This window comes from Jaculus jaculus, chromosome 8, assembly GCF_020740685.1.
Source record: "Jaculus jaculus isolate mJacJac1 chromosome 8, mJacJac1.mat.Y.cur, whole genome shotgun sequence".
Taxonomy (NCBI): Eukaryota; Metazoa; Chordata; class Mammalia; order Rodentia; family Dipodidae; genus Jaculus; species Jaculus jaculus.
In genome coordinates, this window is record NC_059109.1 from 114,119,283 (window position 1) to 114,139,797 (window position 20,515).

At 47.7% G+C, this 20,515-nt stretch overlaps 1 protein-coding gene across 1 annotated transcript in view; it reads left to right on the forward strand.

Moving 5' to 3' along the window:
* The first annotated feature begins 395 nt into the window (after positions 1-395).
* Mmp24 (matrix metallopeptidase 24) overlaps positions 396-20,515 on the forward strand; it is a 60,224-nt gene continuing 40,104 nt past the window's right edge. The window contains exons 1-3 of the mRNA XM_045157059.1: positions 396-434; positions 2,645-2,655; positions 2,762-3,398. Of these exons, the coding sequence (XP_045012994.1) occupies positions 396-434; positions 2,645-2,655; positions 2,762-3,398 (687 nt within the window). The remainder of the gene's footprint in view (positions 435-2,644; positions 2,656-2,761; positions 3,399-20,515) is intronic.

Consider the following 20,515-nt stretch of genomic DNA (forward strand, 5'->3'; position numbering starts at 1 on the left):
ATGAACTCCAGACACATGTGTCACTTTGTGCATCTGACTTACGTGGATTCTGAGGAATTGAACCTGGGACTTTTGGCTTTTTAGGATAACATCTTAACCGCTGAGCCATCCCTCCAGCCTGGTACTTTTTCTTTTTTTTTTTCTTTCTTTTTTTTTTTTTGAGGCAGGATCTCACTCTACCCTAGGTTGACCTGGAGCTCACTTTGTAGCCCAGGCTGGCCTTGAACTAAAGTGATCCTTCTACCTTAAGGTGTGAAGTAACTCTCTCACCCCTTCTCTCTCCCTTTCAAATAAACAAATAGGATGTGAGGACATCTGTCACCCCATTGATCACCAGGGTTGACTGGGCCGATCTGGCTGGCTAGGTGGGTGTGCCCTCCCTCCCTCACCGCACCATGGGCATCCCTCCTGAAGCTGCCTGCTGGCTGAAGAGGGTGACCTTCCCAGAATAGAGCAGGACTGGTCTTCAGTCAGAGGTGTACCAGTAGAGTGACAGCGGGGTGCTCAATGCTGAAACACCTCTACCACACCCTCCAAGGCTCAGGGTCCACCGCGGAAGAGGTGGCAGGAAGAATGTAAGAGCCAAAGGAAAAGTAGGACTCCTTACAACGTGCTCCCCCCAGACACAAAATGGCCCGGATATCCATGACCTCACAGTGCCCGACACTACCTGCATAGGACCATCATAATAGGAGGAAAAGATGATGACATCAAAATAAAAGAGAGATTGATTGAGAGGGGGAGGGATATGATGGAGAGTGGAGTTGCAAAGAGGAAAGTGGGGGGAGGGGTTTACAATGGTTTATTGTCTATAATTATAGAAGCTGTCAATAAAAAGGAAATTAAAAAAAGGTATCCACTAGCTGTGCTCCCCTGCTAGAACCTCCAAGCAAGATCACAAATAAATAATATTTTTGAAAGGACTGGAGAAGCCGGGCATGATGGCACATCCCTTTAATCCCAGCACTTGGGAGGCAGAGGTAGGAGTATCACTGAGACTTCAAGGCCATCCTGAGACTACAGAGTTTCAGGTCAGCCTGGGCTAGAGGGAGACCCTTTCTCAAACCCCCCTCCAAGCCGGGCATGGTGGCGCACGCCTTTAATCCCAGCACTTGGGAGGCAGACGTAGGAGGATTGCCGTGAGTTCGAGGCCACCCTGAGACTACATAGTGAATTCCAGGTCAGCCTGGGCTAGGGTAAGACCCTACCTCAAAAAAAAAAAAAAAATCCTCTTCAGAAGAAAAGGAACTGGAGAGATGGGTCAGTGGTTAAAGGTGCTTGCTAGCAAAGCCTGATAGCCTGGGTTCAAGTCCCCAGTGCCCATGTAAAACCAGATGCACAAAGTTGTGCATGCATCTGGAGTTCATTTGCAGTGGCAAGAGGCCCTTGCACCCCTATATTCACTCATTCTCCTCTCTCAAATGAATAAATATTTTTAAAGCAACAAGCTTTTATTAGAATATTTTTATTTTTATTTATTTATTTGAGAGAGATAGAGAGAAAGAGGTGGACAGAGAGAGAGAGAGAAGGAAAAAAATGGGAGCTCCAGGGCCTTTAGCTGCTGCAAAACCAACTCCATACTACATGCGCCACCTTGTGCATCTGGCTTACATGGGTCCTGGGGAATCAACCCTAGTCCTTTGGCTTTGCAGGCAAGAGCCTTAACCGCTAAGCCATCTCTCCAGCCCAATAATTTTTTTTTTTTTAAGTGAGATAAGCCAAAGTTTGAACATAGGTCTGAATCCATAGCATGTGTGCTTTCCATGCCTCCAAATTACCAGGTGACCATAACAACGCCCCTGCCATCATCATCATCATCCTACTGAGGAAAAAAATGTGTCATTGTTTAATTAGTTACGTGTTATTTCTTTTTGGTCTCTCACAGTCACCAGTCCCTCAGACAAGAACCCAGATGTATGATCCTAGCACTCACCACCGGCAGAAACACTGTAAGGACCTATAGGTGCTCCGTAGAAACAGAGCTACTGCCCTACCCTCACCCTGCCCACCTTCAGCTTTCTAGGGATATGCCCTCTCCACCCCTCTTCCCTTGTCTAATTTCAGGGCGTCATAGGAGTCCCACTTCCTCCCAAATGTCTACCCTGACTACCAATCTCTCTTGACCGCTTGGTTGCTTTCTTGCTTTCATTGGTGTGTGTGTGTGTGTGTGTGTGTGTGTCTAGGCGGAAGCCTCCACGCCTCAGCTTTTTTGTTTCGGTGGGCTTTTTCGTTTTGTTTTGTTTTGTTGCTGTTTGCTTTAGTAGCCCAAATAGCCCTGAGCCTTTCTTACAGAGAGTGCTCGCGGCCAACATAGGTTGTTGGGAACGAAAGCTGATCCTCTAGCTGGGAGATCTCTCATCCCCTGGGTGATGAGGGAGTGCGCTTCCCCTAAGGTTTCCCGGGGATGTGCCCCCCCCCCCCGCCACTTTAAAGTGCTTTCCAGGTCTATCCTTTTAGCATCTCAGCTCCCATCCCTTCCAGGGAAGCCCCTGACACTCCCTTCCTAAGTACCTCCCCCTCTCTCTCTCTTCCAACCTAGCCTCACCCCAGGGCCTCTCCTCCGTCCCCCTCCCCTAGGCTGTCTCTTAGGTCTCCCCCTCCCCGTCCCCTAGGGCCATCCCTCAGACCCCCTCCCGCTTCCCAGACCTGGGCTCGGTTGGCCTCCCCAGAGCCAGGATTATTTTGATTTTTTATTTATTTATTATTTCTTCCCCCCCCCCCCGGGGGGCTGCTTGGCCCCCTTCTCCACACCCCTCTCTAGTTGGACCCTGCCCAGACAGCAGCCTCAAGCTGGTCTGGGCGACCTCTCCTCTTCCTCGGTGCGCCCCCGGCTGGGCCGCTGGTCCCCACCTTCTTCCCCCCGCATCCCGGGGCTTCCGGGAGCCGCCGCCCCGCAGGCCCGGCTCGGGCGCTGTCCGCCCCCCGCGCCCCCAGGCCGAGCCCTCGCCGGGGCGGGGCGGGGCGCGCGGAGGCGGGGGCGCGCTGGCGGCCGGGGAGGCGGCGGCGGCGGCGGCAGGCGGGCCGGGCGCGTGTCCGCGGTGCCCGTGACTCGGCGGCTCCGCAGCGGCTGCAGCGGGGAAGACCCGGCCGGGGCCGCCGGAGCCTCCGCCGCCGCCGCCGCCGCCGCCGCAGCAGCAGCAGCCGGGCGTCCCGGGACCCCCCCCTCCCCTCCGCGGGGATGCCGAAGAACCGGGGCGGCCGCGCTGCACCGAGGCCGGCGTCACCGGTGCAGGCCCCGTGCCGGAGGCGCTGGCGGGCCCCTGGGACGACGACTGCTGCTGCTGCTGCTGCTGCCCGCGCTCTGCTGCCTCCCGGGAGCCGTGCGGGCGGCGGCGGCGGCGGGGACCGGCGGGGCGCGGGCGCGGGCGGCCGGGGCGGAGGCGTCCTTCGCCGGGCAGGTGCGGCTGGCGCGCGCGCGCGGACGGGTCTTTGGGGGGCACCGGGCCGGGTCTCGGGAGATTGGGGGGGAGGGAGGAGCCCTCCGGCTGCCGGGGACGCGGAGGCGGCGTGCCGGGTGTGTGTGTCGGGGGGATGCTGGTGGTCAGCGCTGGACGTCCGTGTGTGCACCCCCTCCTCCCCGCGGCCCGGGGAAGGAGCATCCCTGGCCGCCCGGGCTGCGGGCGCCGTTTCAGCACCGCGGACAGGGGCGGGCGGGGACCGCGGTGGGGAGCGTGGCCTGCATGGCTATGTGTGGAGGGGACGCCTCGGAGGAAAAGAGTAAAGCGCAGCCACACTGGTGTGGGGTGGACGAGAGCAAGGGAGGAGGGGGAGGGGAGAGGGAGTGGGAAGGACTCGATCCCGTCCTCTGAAAGGGCCGGCAGGTCACACTTGACCTGCGTGACCCCAAGGGGCAGCGTGCAGGCCAAACAGGGGTGGGGTTGGGATTTGCAACGAGGCAGATTTCATCTGGATGCGGGAAGTTTGTAACAACTGGAGGTGCTCAGCCAGCCAAGCCAGGCGCTGAGCTCTGGCGTGCGCAAGCAGATTGTGGGTGCATGCATGCAGAAAGCCTGCACGGATACATGCGTTGCAATAATAACAATAATGCCAGGTTGGCAGTGACTGATCAGTCACCGTTGGTTAGGCCTCGTGTTGTGTTTGACACGAATTAGTTCACTGAGTCCTCAAATTTAACTCCTTGAGATAGTTGCACTTATTGTCCCCATTTTGCAGATGAGCTTAAGTAACTTGCCCATGGTCACACAGCTGGTGAGTTATGGAGCTGGACTTTTAGCCTAGGCAGGTTCGTTCTACTCTCCTTGTGTCTGACCATAACATTATTCCATACCGCCTGTGTAGGGTCCGGGGGACAGGTGTACTAATTTCTCTGATCTCTTCAGACCTAGACGTCTACAGTTCTAATAATAAAGAATGCTAAAAAGTGTTATGTTGCTGAGGGAAATTAGTGATTGTCTGAATCTTCCTAAGAGGAGACAGTATTTGGCAAAGCAGGCAGTTTACTCGGAAGTCTGCCACAGCAGCAGTTTTTGATTGGGCACGGGATTCAGGAAATTAGAAATTCTCTGAAATGCTGTACAATGTCGTGTTTATATGTGCAAACACGTGTTTTTCTAGATTTGTTCAGATTCTCAAAAGGCTATATGTCTGTGCAAAAAAAAAAAAAAAATTAGGATGTATGGAGGGATCTTTTACCCCAAATGATAGTTGATAGTTGTCCTAAGATATGCTTGATTCTTAGTGAAAACTTGCACTAGCTTGTTTGTGTTTTTAGCTGTATCATATGTTAAAGTAATGAGTTTCAAAAGTTTACACCCAAATTCAGTGGAAGAGGGACAAGGAAAGGGGGACAAAAGGAAACAATGGGAGGGGATTATGTACATGTATGAAAACTGTCAAAACTTCTTTAAAAGAGTTTATACAGCCAGGCGTGGTGGCGCACGCCTTTAATCCCAGCACTCAGGAGGCAGAGGTAGGAGAATTGCCATGAGTTCTAGGCCACCCTGAGACTACATAGTGAATTTCAGGTCAGCGTGGGCTAGAACGAGACCCTACTTTGAAAAACAAAAACAAAACAAAACAAAAAAGAATTTATATTCTAGTGAAAGTAGGATTTTCTTAAGACTTCATAAGTATATAGGCTGAGATGGAAAGACCCTGGCCTGAGATTTAGGAGGCCTGGGTTCTAAATGGACCTTGGCCCCTGGTAGTCATATGACCTTGATTCATTTCCTGGCCCTCTTTCTCACTATCACTAATGCAAAGAGGTGGGGCAAGATTGTCTCAATTCTCAGACCTTTCTATTCCCGTGGTATTTCAGGTACTGAGAGGAGGTGATTTGATGAAAGGGGTCAGGATTTGAAGAGCAGCTATGCTTGCCCAGCGCTTATTCTTTCCAGCTTGGCAGGTTGTGAGGATTTCATCGCTCCAGCTTTTCCCTTTCAGACTTTTCCCTGTTATGACAGGTCACCTCAGAATAGCCACATCCATCCTCGAGGTCATTTTAGTTGTTCTTTTCAGCTATCTGGGGACCTTATTTTCAACCTGATTATTGTCTCAGGATGTGGGACCCTGTGGTTCTGTATAATGAAAGGAGACTTTCTCCTCCGGGTTTCAGGTCCTGTACCATGTCCACCCATCCCTGTGTAAGACATCCTGACCTCGACATATCAGGTCACTGCCTTTAGGAAACAGTCTGTGAGGGCTCCCCGATCCCTTTCCTGGTTCAGAACTGATAGCCTGGAACACAGCCCTCTGTGTGGATTATTTTTATCAGACTGCATTGCCTTACATGTCCCCATATTGACAGTTGCCATTCTCTCTCTCTCTCTCTCTCTCTCTCTCTCTCTCTCTCTCTGTCTCTCCCTCCCACCCTCCTTCTCCCTTGGCATGGCATTTCCCTCTCTGAAAGGGTTTAATCGTATCTTCCGTTCTGAAATTTTCACTTTGCTCTACTTTTTCTGGATCACTTATAAAAAATTCAAGTCAAGCAGGTCTTGTCAGGGCCTCACGGGGGCCTCTTCCAGTCCTTATCCCCTTCCATTCAGAGAAGTGACTGATTGTTTCCATCTGGTGTTTCCTATCTCTAAGAGCATTCTTAGGCTTTGATGAACACGACCCTGTATTCCACTGTATTTTGAAAACATGTTTATTTATTTATTGTCAAGCAGAGAGAGAGAGAGAGAGAGAGAGAGACTGGGCACACTAGGGTCCCTTGCCACTGCAAATGAACTCCAGATTCATGTGCTACTTCGTGCATCTGGCTTTACTGTAGAACACAGGCCACCGAGCTTTGCAAGCAAACACCTTTCACCACTGAGCCATCTCTCCAGCCCCTCCATTCTATTTTTATTTTACTTATTTACTTATTTTGAGAGAGAAAGAGGCAGATAGAAAGAATGGGTGCGCCACTGCAAACGAACTCCAGATGCATGTGCCACCTTGTGCATCTGGCTTACGTGGGTACAGGGGAATAGAACCTTGATCCTTCAGCTTTATAGGTAAATGCTTTAACTACTAAGCCATCTCTCCAGTGCCCACCCCATTCTATTTTAAATGTCTAATATCCAAAACTTTCAGAAATTGTGGAGATAATTTGTGCCTAATCATCCCTTCACTGAACACTAGTGGCTGGCACAATTGAAGCACAGAAATGCAGTTGATTTTCAGCCAGAAAATAGTGACACTTGCTCATCTTTCGGTCTTAAGGCTCCTGGAGTGTGACTCCACCCTATCTCCCCATTAGCAGGCCATCTTCACCACTGTTCTGAGATAATGCATCCTGACACCAGACAAGCTTATTTCTCCTTTAGCCTAAGACTAGCTGGCTAGCCAGTCCTGGTCATGTGTGGTTCATTGCCCCCTCCCACACACCCCTCAGAAACCTTTCCTTTAAAGTTCCCAGTCACACCCTCCCTTTCCAAGAAAACCCCTCATTTCTCTAGGCAGCAATTATTTCTCTTCCCTTTGTATCACTTAATTTTTTTTTAAATACTTGTATTATTTGAGAAAGAAAAGTTGTGGTTCCTAGGCAAGTTCTTTCCCAAACAAAATCCGACACAATCTCCAATCCTGAATGCTCATCATTAAGGTTCACAGGGAGCACCAGTGACTCCACTCTTTTATTCTTTAAAAAAAAAAAAAGCACTCTAAGCCAGGCATGGTGGCTCACCCCTTTAATCCTAGCACTCAGGAGGCAGAGGGAAGAGGATCACTCTGCGTTCGAGGCCACTCTGAGACCACATAGGTAGACCCTACCTTGAAAAAAATTATGCTTTATTTTTAATATTTTATTTGTTTATTTGAGAGAGAAAAAGAAGCAGAGAGAGAGAGAGAGAGAGAGAATAGGAGTGCCAGGGCCTCCCAGCCACTGCAAATGAACTCCAGATGCATGTATCTGTCACCTTGTGCATCTGGCTTTACATGGGTACTGGTGAATTAATTAATCCTGGGTCCTTTGGCTTTGCTGACAAGCACCTTAACTGTTAAACCATCTCTCCAGCCCTGTTCTTTTATTCTTTTATGAGAGAGAGCATTGGTGTGCCAGGGCCTCCAGCCACTGCAACAAAATTCCAGACATGTGTATCACTTTGTGCACATGTGTGACCTTGCATGCTTGCATGACCTTGTGTGTCTGGCTTATGTGGGACCTGGAGAGTCAAACATGGGTCCTTAGGCTTTGCAGGCAAGGGCCTTAACTGCTAAGCCATCTCTCCAGCTCTGTTTTTGACTTTTGACTTCATATCTCAGATCTTTCATTACCCAGCACCCCCTCAAAAAAGTTGATTTAGTCTGTTTCTTTTTTGCTTTCTTGAGTACTTAAAAAAATACTTTATATTTATTTATTTATTTATTTATTTATTTATTTATTTATTTGAGAGTGAGAGAGAATGGGCATGCCAGGGCCTCCAGCCACTGCAAGTGACCTCCATATGTGTGTGCCCCCTTGTACATCTGGCTTACGTGGGTCCTGGAGAGTCAAACCTGAGTCCTTTGGCTTTGCAGGCAAGCACCTTAACCGCTAAGCCATCCCTCCAGCCCTTGAGTACTTTTATTTTATTTTATTTTTTGTATTTTGCACATGGAAGAAGAGGTGGCCTACCAACTCTCTAATTGGCTTCTTGCCTTCGGTTCATTGAAAGCATCTCTTTCTCTTAATATTAGCTGAGGTGGAGACTTCTCTGTCCTTCTTAGCTTCCAACCTGATTTTGAGGAAAGTGGGGGCACACCGAAAGAGATAAGCCAGTGTTGAACCAAAGCCACTTAAGTCACAGAGTATGACTCTTAGACCCAGGACAAGGTGGATTCCTGAGTGAGACCGGTTCTGGTTTTGAGTGATTTGCTCTGGGAAGATGAAAAGCATTCTTTGGTCTGCATCTGCCATCTAGGAGGTGTAGAGCCCTGGAAGAGTGTGCAGTTGGGATAGGCCTGCTAAGAAGTACTAACTGAACCAGGCATGGTGGCACACACCTTTAGTCCCAGCCCTCTGGAAGCAGAGATAGGGGACTGCTGTGAGTTGGAGGCCAGCCTGGTACTACAGAGTGAGTTCCAGGTCAGCCTAGGTGAGAGAGAGAGAGAGAGAGACCCTGCTTCGAAAAAAAACAAAAAAGTATTAACATATTCCTAATCCCCCAAAATACTTTCAGTGTGATCATAGCCTCTAATGACCACTCATTGTTACTATGGATTTTTTTTTTTTTTTTTTGAGGTAGGGTTTCACTGTAGCCAGGCTGACCTGGAATTCACTATGGAGTCTCAGGGTGACCTCAGACTCACAGTGATCCTCCTACCTCTGCCTCTCAAGTGCTGGGTGTGCCCCCACACCAGGTGGTTTTCTTATTATTTTAACAGTCCCTGGATTCTGTAAGGTGCTTCACACTTTGATGGTGTGTGGTCTTGGCAGCAACCCTGTCAAGTATGTAAGGAAGCCACCCTCGAGTAAACAAGGGCGAGGAGAGATGCCGTGACTTCCCTGTCAGCTGGTCCAGGCACCCACACATGGGAAAGTGGAGATCAGAAGTTGGATGTTCTGTCACTGGGCTTGGTGGCTTCTCCTCTTCACAGAACAGCTCTGGATGAGCAGGACAGCCATTTAGCTAGTCTTTTTCCACTTTCTCTTTAATTTATTTTATTTATGAGAGAGAGGAACAGAAAGAGAGAGAAAATTGGCACACCAGGACCTGTAGCCACTGCATTTGAACTGCAGATGCATGCACCATCTTGTGCATCTGGCTTATGTGGGTTCTGGGGAGCCAAACCTGGGTCCTTAAGCTTTGCAAGCAAGCACCTTAACCACTAAGCCATGTCTCCAGCCCCTTTAAAAAATGTTTATTTATGTATTTGAGAGAGAAGGGGGACAGATAGAGAGAATGGGCATGCCAAGACCTGTAGCTACTGCAGATGAACTTCAGACGCATGCGCCACCTTGTGCATTTGGCTTATGTAGGTACTGGGAAATCAAACCTGGGTCCTTAGGCTTCACGGGCAAGAGCCTTAATCACTGAGCCATCTCTCTGGCCCCATTTTTCCACTTCAAGTAGGTCTCACTACAGGTAGTTTTATAATTAATAGAAATAAATTATAATTATACCATCTTGGCAATTGCCTAGCCTTAGAAGATGGAATCACTTGAACTCCAAAAAGGATGATTAGACTGAAACTATTGTCTCCTCAGTGCTGAGCACAGTGCCTAACACCTTCTAAACATATGATAAGTATTTTTAAAATGTTTCTTTTTAAAAATGTTTTTGTGAGAGAGACAGAAAGCAAGAAAGGGGGTGCAGGCGTGGTGGCACAGGCATTTAATCCCAGCACTCAGCAGGCAGAGGTAGGAGGATCACCATGAGTTCGAGGCTACCCTGAGACTACATAGTGAGTTCCAGGTCAGCCTGGGCTAGAGTGAGACCCTACCTAGGATAACAAAACAAAACAAAAAAGAAAAGAAAAAAAAAAGAAGAAGAAGAAAGAGAGGAGAAAGAAAGAGAATTGATGCTTGAGGGCCCCAACCCCTGCAATTGAACTCCAGATGCATGCACCCCTTTGCCCTTTGTGCATCTGGCTTACGTGGGTCTTGGGGAATCAAACCAGGGTCCTTTGGCTTTGCAGGCAAACGCCTTAACCGCTAAGCCATCCCTGCAGCCTAGCACACAACTTCTTTTGAAGAATAGATGAATGTGTGCCAGAAGTATATTCCCCCAATCCAGTCTTTCCTCCTTCTTTTCTGTTTCATTTGGTTTGTTTTTAGAGACAGGATCTCACAATGTAGCCCAAACTGGCCTCAAACCTTTGCCAGTCCTGCCTCAGCCTCCTGAGTGCTGGGATTCCAAGCATGTTCCACCACACCCAGTTCAGTACTAGGGAGATATATATATATATGAATGAAAGAAATCAGGAAGCCTTGGCTAGGGAGAGGGTGAAAGGACCTAGCTGAGGTAGAAGCAGTCACAGGATGCTTTAGGAGAAAATGGCCACCGCGAGGAATCTCTGTGGAGGAGGATGGCATGTTTAGGAAATAGTGGATAATTGGATATGCCTAGAGCGTCGAGTCATTTGCTTGTTTCTAGTAGGAATGTGTAAGAAGAGGCTGGAAAGGGAGGCTGTGAGCAGATTGTGAAACTGGCTTTTGTCCAGAGTCTGAGGGGAGACATTAAAGGTATCAGAGCCCGGTTGAGGCGGGGAGTTGGGAGAGGCGAGTGGGCTGGACTTGCTCCTGAGTTGTTCGCGCGCTGTCTCTTAACTCTAGGCGTTTTAAGTCCCTTGACGTGACTTAGACCGGAGTGCCCATTTCAGCGAATCATGTACGGATGAAGGTGTGAATTCTGGCTCTGCATTTGTTTGTTTGCTGAGAAGCCCGGCTTGGTGCTGTGCTGGGCATGAGCTGAGCCACTCAGCTGTGCCCCCCCCCCCCACCGCATGGGGATCTTAGAACCAGTCATTTGGTTTTTGATCCCAGCCCTTCTGCAGTGTTACAGCATCCTTACAGTATGCGTTAGTTTTTAGAGGTGACTTTGATCTAGGCTTTAAATATATAAATATATACACATATGACTTTGTGTATCTATGTCCCTATGAATGTATGGATAACATTTTCCCCAAGGTTATACATGTTGTTCTGACAAAGTAAGTAGAGAAAAACAATGCACTGTTAGTAAACTTTTGCTAGAAATAATAATTATAGCTGGGCATGGTGACCCATATCTTTAATCCTAGGACTCATGAGGCAGAGGTAGGAAAATCACCCGGAGTTCGAGGCCACCCTGAGACTAAACGGTGAATTCCAGGTCAGCTTGGGCTATAGTGAAACCCTGCTTTGAAAAAAAAAAAAAAAAAAAGAAAAGAAAAAGAAAGAATTATAAAACTCAATTCTTGCTGGGCGAGGTGGCATACACCTTTAATCCCAGCACTCTGGGAGGCAGGCGTAGGAGGATTCCCATAAATTCAAGGCCACCCTGAGGCTACATAGTGAATCCCAGGTCAGTCTGGGCTAGAGTGAGACCCTACCTGGGGGACAAAAAAAAAAAAAAAAAAAAAAACTCAGTTTTTTGCCACAAACATGTATGTGCCTCCAAAGCAGGAGTCTTCTTTAACCTCCCTCACAATTATGGCCAAGCTCCAGAAATTATGCCCAAGCATGTCTTTACTATGTCCCCTCCATCTCCAGTCTCTTAGACTAAACTTCTGTCATCTCTTATCTAACTTCAGAAACACCCTACTTGGTCACTTCTCTTTCCCACCTCTAATCCTTTATGAAGCAGTCAGAAAGTTCATTTTTAATGTGTCTATTTGTGTTTGTGTGTGTATCCATATTTATTGAGCATGGGTGCATGTGCACATGTGTGCATGTGTGCGGAGACCAGAGGGTGTCATTCTCCAGGCACTATCCACTGTGTGTGTATGTGTGTGTGTAAGGTTTGTGTGTATGGTGTATATACATGTGTGTATGTGTATATACATGTCATGCATGTGTTCCTGAAGGCCAGAGGTAAACTTTGGATGTCCTTTCTTAAAAAAATATTTTGGAGCCGGGTGTGGTGGCGCACGCCTTTAATCCCAGCACTCGGGAGGCAGAGGTAGGAGGATTGTCTTGAGTTCAAGGCCACCCTGAGACTCCATAGTGAATTCCAGGTCAGCCTGGGCTAGAGTGAGATCCTACCTCGAAAAACAAAAACAAAACAAAACAAAAAAATATTTTGGGGTTGGAGGGATGGCTTAGAGATTAAGGCATTTGACTGCAAAGCCAAAGGACTCAGGTTTGATTCCCCGGGGCCCACGTTAGCCAGATGCACAAGGGGGTGCACACATCTGGAGTTTGCATGTGTGGCTGGAGGCCCTGGCATGCCCATTCTCTCTCTCTCTCTCCCTCTTTCTCTGTTAAATAAATAAATAAATAAATAAATGTATATATGTATATGTATGTATGTATGTATTTTGCTGGGCATGGTGGTGTACACCAGCACTCGGGAGGCAGAGGTAGGAGGATAACTATGAGTTTGAGGCCACCCTGAGACTACTGAGTGAATTTCAGGTCACCCTGGGTTACAGCAAGACCCTACCTCCAAAAAAAAAAAAAAATATATATATATATACATACATATATATATATATATATATATATATATTTCATTTAATTGAGAGACAGAGAGGGAGAGAAGTCACACTAGGGCCTTCAGACACTGCAGACGAACTCGTATGTGCCACCTTGTGTGTCTGCTTACATGGGTCCTGGAGAATAGAACCTGGGTCCTTTGACTTTGGAGGCAAGTGCCTTAACTGCTAAGCCATCTCTCCAGCCCACTCTTTTTGAGACAGGATCTTTTATTGGCCTAAAGCCAACCAATTAGGCTAGACTGGCTGACCAGGGAGCCCTAGAAACCCACCTGTTTCTGCCTCCCCAGTGATGGGATTGCAAGTGTGAGCCACCACGCCTGGCATTTTTATGTGTGTTCTGGGGATCGAACTCAGGTCCTCCTGCTTGCACAACAAGCACTTTACCAGCTAAGCTGTCACCCCAGACCCAGAGGTATCTTTTAAAAGTAAATCCACGTGCAGTCTAAACCCTGTGTCTAAAGCCAACATAGCAAAAAATTAAAAATAATAATTTGGAAAAGCCAGGTATGGTGGCACACACCTTTAATCCCAGCACTTGGGAGGCAGAGGTAGGAGGATCACTTTGAGTTCAAGGCCACCCTGAGACTTCATAGTGAATTCCAGGTCAGCCTGGGCTAGAGTGAGACCCTACCTCAAAAAAAAAAAATCTTATTTATTTATTTGAAAGAGAGAGGGCAAGGAGAAAGAGAGAAAGAGAAAAACTGGGCATCCCAGGGTTTCCAGCCACTGCAAATGAACTCCAGACGCATGTGCCACCATGTACATCTGGCTTACGTGGGTATTGAGGAATTGAACCCAGGTCCCTAGACTTCACAAGGCAAGTGCCTTAACCACTAAGCCATCTCTTCAGTACCTTCTCTTCCTTTTTTTCCCCACCCATTTTCCTTATTGGCCAGTAGACTACAACCACCCTGGCCTACTGTCCCTCTCTCTCTCTCTTTTTGAGGTAGGGTCTCGCTCTAGCGAGGGCTGACCTAGAATTCACTATGGAGTCTCAGGGTGGCCTTGAACTCACGGTGATCCTCCCACCTCTGTCCCAAGTTCTGGGATTAAAGGCGTGCGCCACCACACCCAGTTACTTTCTCTTTTGCTAATATACCCTAGCCTCATTTATTCATTCACAGGTCTCAGCTGAAATGATGTATCTGTTTTTCTTTTTAATTTTTATATATTTACTTGAGAGAGAGAGAAAGAGGCAGATAGAGAGATTGGCATACCAGGGCCTTCAGCCATTGCAAACAAACTCCAGATACTTGTGCCACCTTGTGCATCTGGCTTATGTGGGACCTGGAGAGCTGAACATGGGTCCTTAGGCTTTGCAAGCAAGCACCTTAACTGCTAAGCTATCTTTCTGGCCCATGAAATGTCATATCTTGGAGAGGTCATTCCTGATATCACAGCCTATATACACTTTCATAGCACCTTACCCTGTTCTTTCATTCCATTTATCACCATGGCGATGAAAATATTTCATATTTCCATATCTATCTCCCACACCAGGCTGTAAACTCACAAGGAAGAGTTCAGTGGAGATGCAACATGCGAAGCCTTGTTTGCAGTGTAGTAAGGCCACAAATGAGGGATGTGGGAAAGCCACTGGGACACAGAGGAGGTCCTGAACCCAGGGTAGACTCCTCCCCTTGAAGTGACCCTCGGGGTGCATTCTGAAGGAAATCTAGCAGCGAATCAGAACAAGGCCAGGATGCAAGTGGGAACGGTATTCCAGGCAGAGAATGAGGCACAGTTGGCAGGATGTGTTCAGGCAACATGGTAACTCAGTAGGATTAGAGTGTGGGGAGCTTGGTGAGGACAAGAAAGGCTTGGAGCTTATTAAAGGCTATGGACTTTGCAACTGGCAATGAGGAGCTAGAAAATGCGCTTGATACCCAACCCACCTAAGTTCAAATAGTGAAAACATAGAATTACTTAGAGGTTATCTAGTTCAGCCACCTTGACATTAAAGAAATTGAGGGGCTTGGGGCTGGAGAGATGGCTTAGCGGTTAAGCGCTTGCCTGTGAAGCCTAAGGACCCCGGTTCGAGGCTCGGTTCCCCAGGTCCCATGTTAGCCAGATGCACAAGGGGGCGCATGCATCTGGAGTTCATTTGCAGAGGCTGGAAGCCCTGGCACGCCCATTCTCTCTCTCTCCCTCTATCTGTCTTTCTCTCTGTGTCTGTCACTCTCAAATAAATAAATAAATAATTTAAAAAAAAAAAAAGAAATTGAGGGGCTTGGATTGGAGAGATGACTTCGCAGTTAATGTGCTTGCTAGACTGGCTGGAACTGGAGAAGAGAGAGACAGAGAGAGACAACATTTGGAAGCAACTCAGTGCTAAATGTGGGGTGGGGAGTATGATGTGGTAGAAAGAAACTTCCCTGGGAGGCAGGGATATTGGGTTCCATTTATGGCACCCCACAAACTTTCTCTGTGATTTTTTTTTTATAAATTTGGCCAGGCCTGGTGGCACATGCCTTTATTATTATTTTTATTTATTTGAGAGCAACAGAGAGAGAGAAAGAGGCCGAGAGAAAGAGAGAGAATGGGCAAGCCAGGGCTTCCAGCCGCTGCAAACGAACTCCAGACGTGTGCGCCCCCTTGTGCATCCGGCTAACGTGGGTCCTGGGGAATCGAGCCTCGAACCAGGGTCCTTAGGCTTCACAGGCAAGCACTTAACCGCTAAGCCAACTCTTCAGCCCTCTCTGTGATTTTGAATTAGTCATTTCTTCTCCCTGACTTTTATTTCTCTTCTGGAAAGCATACATATTAAATTACATGATATTTAAGTATTATTGACCATTGTGTTTCTTAGATTCCTGAACAGTTGGGCTCAATATGAAGTGGTTAAAAAAAAAAAAACCTTTTATTTATTTGTTTATTTGCAAGCAGAGACAGACAAAGAAGTGAGAGACAGAGACAGATAGAATGGATGTGCCAGGGCATCTAGCCACTACAAACCAATTCCAGATGCATGTGCCACCTGATGCATCTGGCTTTACCTGGGTACTAGCAAATCAAACCTACGTCGTCAGGCTCCACAGGCAAACACCTTAACCACTGAGCCATCTCTCCAGCCCTGAAGTTTTGCTTTTTTTTTTTTTTAACACTTTCGATTATTTGTTTGCATATGTGTGAGGGGAGGGGAATGCCAGGGTCTCTTGCCACTGAAAATGAAGCCAGATGTTTGTGCCACATTTTGTATTGGCGTTATATGGGTGCTAGAGGGTTGAACCCAGGCCTGCAAGTTTTGCAAGCAAGTGCCTTTTAGCCATTGAGTCATCTCCCCAGGCCCCCAGTATTATAACTCAAAATAGGCATGATGGTGCACACCTTTAACCCCAGCACTCAGGAGGCAGAGGTAGGAAGATTGCCATGAGTTTGAGGCCAGCCTGAGACTACATAGTGAATTCCAGGTCAGTCTGGCCTAGAGTGAAACACTACCTTAAAAAAACAAAAACAGGGCTGGAGAGATGGCTTAGCGGTTAAGCGCTTGCCTGTGAAGGCTCAGGACCCCGGTTCGAGGCTCGGTTCCCCAGGTCCCACATTAGCCAGATGCACAAGGGGGCGCACGCGTCTGGAGTTCGTTTGCAGAGGCTGGAAGCCCTGGCGCACCCATTCTCTCTCTCTCTCCATCTGTCTTTCTCTCTGTGTCTGTCACTCTCAAATAAATAAATTAAAAAAAATTAAAAACAAAACAAAACAAAAAATCCAGGCATGGTGGCGCACGCCTTTAATCTCAGCACTTGGGAGGCAGAGATAGGAGGATCACTGTGAATTCAAGGCCACCCTGAGACTACATAGTGAATTCCAGGTCAGCCTGGGCCAGGGTGAGACCCTACCTTGAAAAACAAAAATTAGAACTCAGGTAAGCACCGTAGCAATGGACCTCAGCTGTAGAAGTAAAGGGGGAAAAGGGCTTTCATGGGACAAGAGTTCTAGGAACTAACCCAGTGACAAGACCAAGCCTGGAAGAGTCACCAGAGACACATAGTAATTTGATCTGGCAGCATAACCAACGGTGGTAGTCACTGTATTGCCAAGGAGTATAGGAGCAAGAACATTGTGGCAATACTTACGTTGTCAGAGTCAGCCAAATGCTTGCTGTGCGTGTATTAATTTCCTATTGTTGCTGCAACAAATTGCCACAGACTTAGATTATTAAAGCAAGACAGCTGAGTATGTTGCCCTGTGGTTTAGTGCTGGCCCAGTGTGGAGGTTTGAATGTGAAATGTCTCCCGCGGACTCCAGTGTTTATAATTAAGCCCCTACTGAGTCCTCAGCTGGTGGAGCCTTTGGAAGGTGGAGCCTTGCTGGAGGAGGTGTGTCACTGAGGAAGCCCGTGAAGTTCGTTAGCCCAGCCCACTGGATGTTCAGAGCTAGCTCACTCTTGCTTCTCCCTCCCAGCTGATGTGACAAGGTATGATGCCTCAGCCTTCCGATCTGCCATACTCTCCCTGCCACAATGAAGCTTCCCCTCGAAACTACACACTAAATTGAACCCTTTCCTCCCATAAGCTGCTTCTGGTCAGTTGTTTTGTCACAGCAACCAGAAGGTAACTGGTACACCTGGCATGCACTATACCCTGAGATCAATTCTCAGCACCACACACAGAAAAAGAACAAATTTATCTTACACTTCTGGAGGCCAGAAGTCCAAGATGGACATTGTGGGACAAATGTCAAGGTATGGGCAGGGCTGCATTTCTCTGGCAGGTCCAGAGGAAAGAATCCAGTCCTGGCTTTGTGTAGCTTCATGAGTTTACCCTCATTTCTTGGCCTGGAACCTGCTACTTCTGTGGTCACATCTCTGCCTCCCTGTTACATTTCACTCTTATGATTCCATGACACCCACCAGGATAATCTCCCTACCTGAAGATCCTTAACTTAAACCCATCTGGACAGTCTATTTTTCCATGTAAAGTGTCAGAGACTTTGGGGATTAGGATGCCAATATCTTCAAAGGATCATTCTTTTCTTTTTTTTGTTTTGTTTTGTTTTGTTTTTCGAGGTAGGGTCTCACTCTGGCTCAGGCTGACCTGGAATTCACTATGTAGTCTCAGGGTGGCCTTGAACTTACGGTGATCCTCCTACCTCTGCCTCCCGAGTGCTGGGATTAAAGGCATGTGCCACCATGCCCGGCTTCATTCTTTTTTTAAGTATTTTAAAGAGAGCGAGAGAGAGGGGGAGAGAGAGAGAATTAGCACACCAGGGCCTCAGACATTGTAATTGAACTCCAGATGCTTGTGCCACGTAGTGGACATGTGCGACCTTGTGCTTGCCTCACCTTTGTGCATCTGCCTTACAAGGGATCTGGAGAGTTGAACATGGGTTCTTAGGCTTTGTGGCAAGTGCCTTAAGTGCAAAGCCATCTGCCCAGCTCCAAAGGGCCATTATTTACCCAGCACGGTGCTTCATCTCTCCTAGGCTCCTAGAAACCCTCCTTCTATTGTCCTTTAGCAGACGAGAAACATGATGCTAAGATAAGTGATTTGTTCAAAGGCACACAGCTAGAAAGATTAAAGTTGGGCAATATTTGGTGTGTGGAGTGACCTATCTTTTTAGATAGAACTCTATTCAGTCCATGTGTGTAGAGGGTAACAGCATAATTCTTTGGGAGAGATTTTCTGAGAAGCAGTCAGGGGATCTGAGACCCTGGGAAACAAGATTAGAATCACATTGACCTCAGCTTAGGGCTTGGGTGCCAGAGAGAGAAACTGAAGCAAAAGCCCAGTTATAAAATAATGTAGCAATGTTGTGGGAGAGTGGTCATGGGCCTCCCCATGCCTGTATGTGACAGCACAGTGGAGTCTCATTGTTGGGTCTGATGCTGCAGATCCACTGTTTGCCAAAGTGAGTCACTTGGCCAGACATGGACAGGTGAGGGATCCAGAGGTGACAGTGGAGCAAAGGCAGAGTTCAGAGACTAGACATTGATTGAAGCAATGTAGAAGGCTTTTCTAAATGGGTTCTATACTTCCTGCCTGATTAAGCTATCGGTGATACTGAACACAACATGTCCATTTTTTCTTTATGCCTCTCTTTCTTAAATTTATTTATTTATTTATTTGAGAGAAAGAAAGAGGGAGAGAGAAAGAAAGAACCGGCACTCCAGGGCCTCTAGCTGCTGCAAATGAACTCTAAATGCAAGCACCACCTTGTGCATCTGGCTTACTTGGGTCCTGGGGAATTGAACCTGGGTCCTTTGGCTTCGCAGGCAAGCACCTTAACCACTAAGCCATCTCTCTAGACCCCCCTTTTTTATAATGAGAGAGACAGAGGAAAGAGAGAGAGGCTGAGCATGGTAGCGCACGCCTTTAATCCCAGCACTCGGGAGGCAGAGGTAGGAGGATCACCATGAGTTCGAAGCCATCCTAAGACTAGATAGTGAATTCCAGGTCAGTCTGGACTCGAACTCTACCTCGAAAAAATAAAATAAAAAGAGAGAAAGACAGACAGATAGGCAGACAGACAATTGATGCACCAGGACCTCTTGCCACACAGTCAAACTCCAGACGTGTGCACCACCTTGTCTGCACACCAGACCTTGTACGCATGCGTTACCTTGTGCACCTGGCTTTACAGGAGTACTGGGGAATTGAACCTGGGTCCTTGGGCTTTGCAGACAAGCACCTTAACCACTCAGCCATCTCTCCAGCCCGACCATTAATTATTATAATTAGAACACCTCTGACTGCTAAAGTTGCTTCTTATAAAGGTTCAAGAGGTCTGTGGCCATGGCTCAGTCAGTGAAGTGTTTGCAAGCACAAGGACTTGAATTCAGATGTCAGCACGCATGTAAAAGTGGAACACGATGGCACACACCTGTAATCCAAGGAGGTGATCTGTGATGTAGGGGGCTGAGATAGGAGACCCTTCCTCAACCAATAAGGTGGAGATGCCTGATGTCAACCTCTGGCTTTACACATGTGCACACATAACCACACAGAAAAAGTAACGACTCTGAGCTGTCTCATTCTAGTCTGACTTTACCCTCCGGACCAATAGAACTGACTCCACGTTCACGTTCTCTTTCATGAAGCTTTCCCTCCTCCATCCTCAACATGGCTCCTTTGTCCTTGCAGAACACCATCCCGGCTCCCTTGGTCACCTGGCCACCTTCCCTGGCTCAAGCACCAGTTTGTCACCATTTTTCCACACATGAGCTTCTAGAGCAGGACTTGAATCTCCGGTTTGTTGATGCCCATGCCTTGTCTCCTTTGCGCACATCAGTGCTTGGGTTATGGCCTCGGTTGCCCTAACTTGTTTTTTTTTTAAAGATTTATTTATTTTTATTTATTTATTAGAGACCGGGGGGGGGGTGGAGAGAGTGAGAGAGAATGAGCACGCCAGGGCCTCTAACTACTGCAAACGAACTCCAGACGCATGTGCCACCATGTGCATCTGGCTTATGTGGGACCTAGAGAATCGAACCTAGGTCCTTAGGCTTTGCAGGCATGCGCCTTAACTGCTAAGCCAACACTCCAGCCCCTAACTTGTTTTTTTTATGAGCCATCTCTGTCTTCATACCCCCAGTGACCCTCCACCCCCACTGTCATTTCTAATCTCACCACCGCCTTGCAGTCAGCCACTATCTTTCTTCTTAGGTCTGCATTAAAAATATATATATATTTATGGGCTGGAAGGAACCCAAGTTAGCCAGATGGACAAGGTGGTGCATGTGTCTGGAGTTCATTTGCAGTGGCTGGAGGCCCTGGAGTGCTCATTGTCTCCCTCTCTCTCTCTCCCCCTTTCTCTCTGTCAAATAAGTAAATAAAAATATTTAAATATATTTATTCATTTATTTATTTATTAGCAAGCAGAGAGAGAGAAAGAGAGAATGGGCACATGGAAGCCTCTAGCAACAGCAAATTAACACAAGATGCATGCGTCACTTTGTGCATCTGGCTTTACGTGGGTACTAGGGATCTGAACCCACGTCATTAGGCTTTGCAGC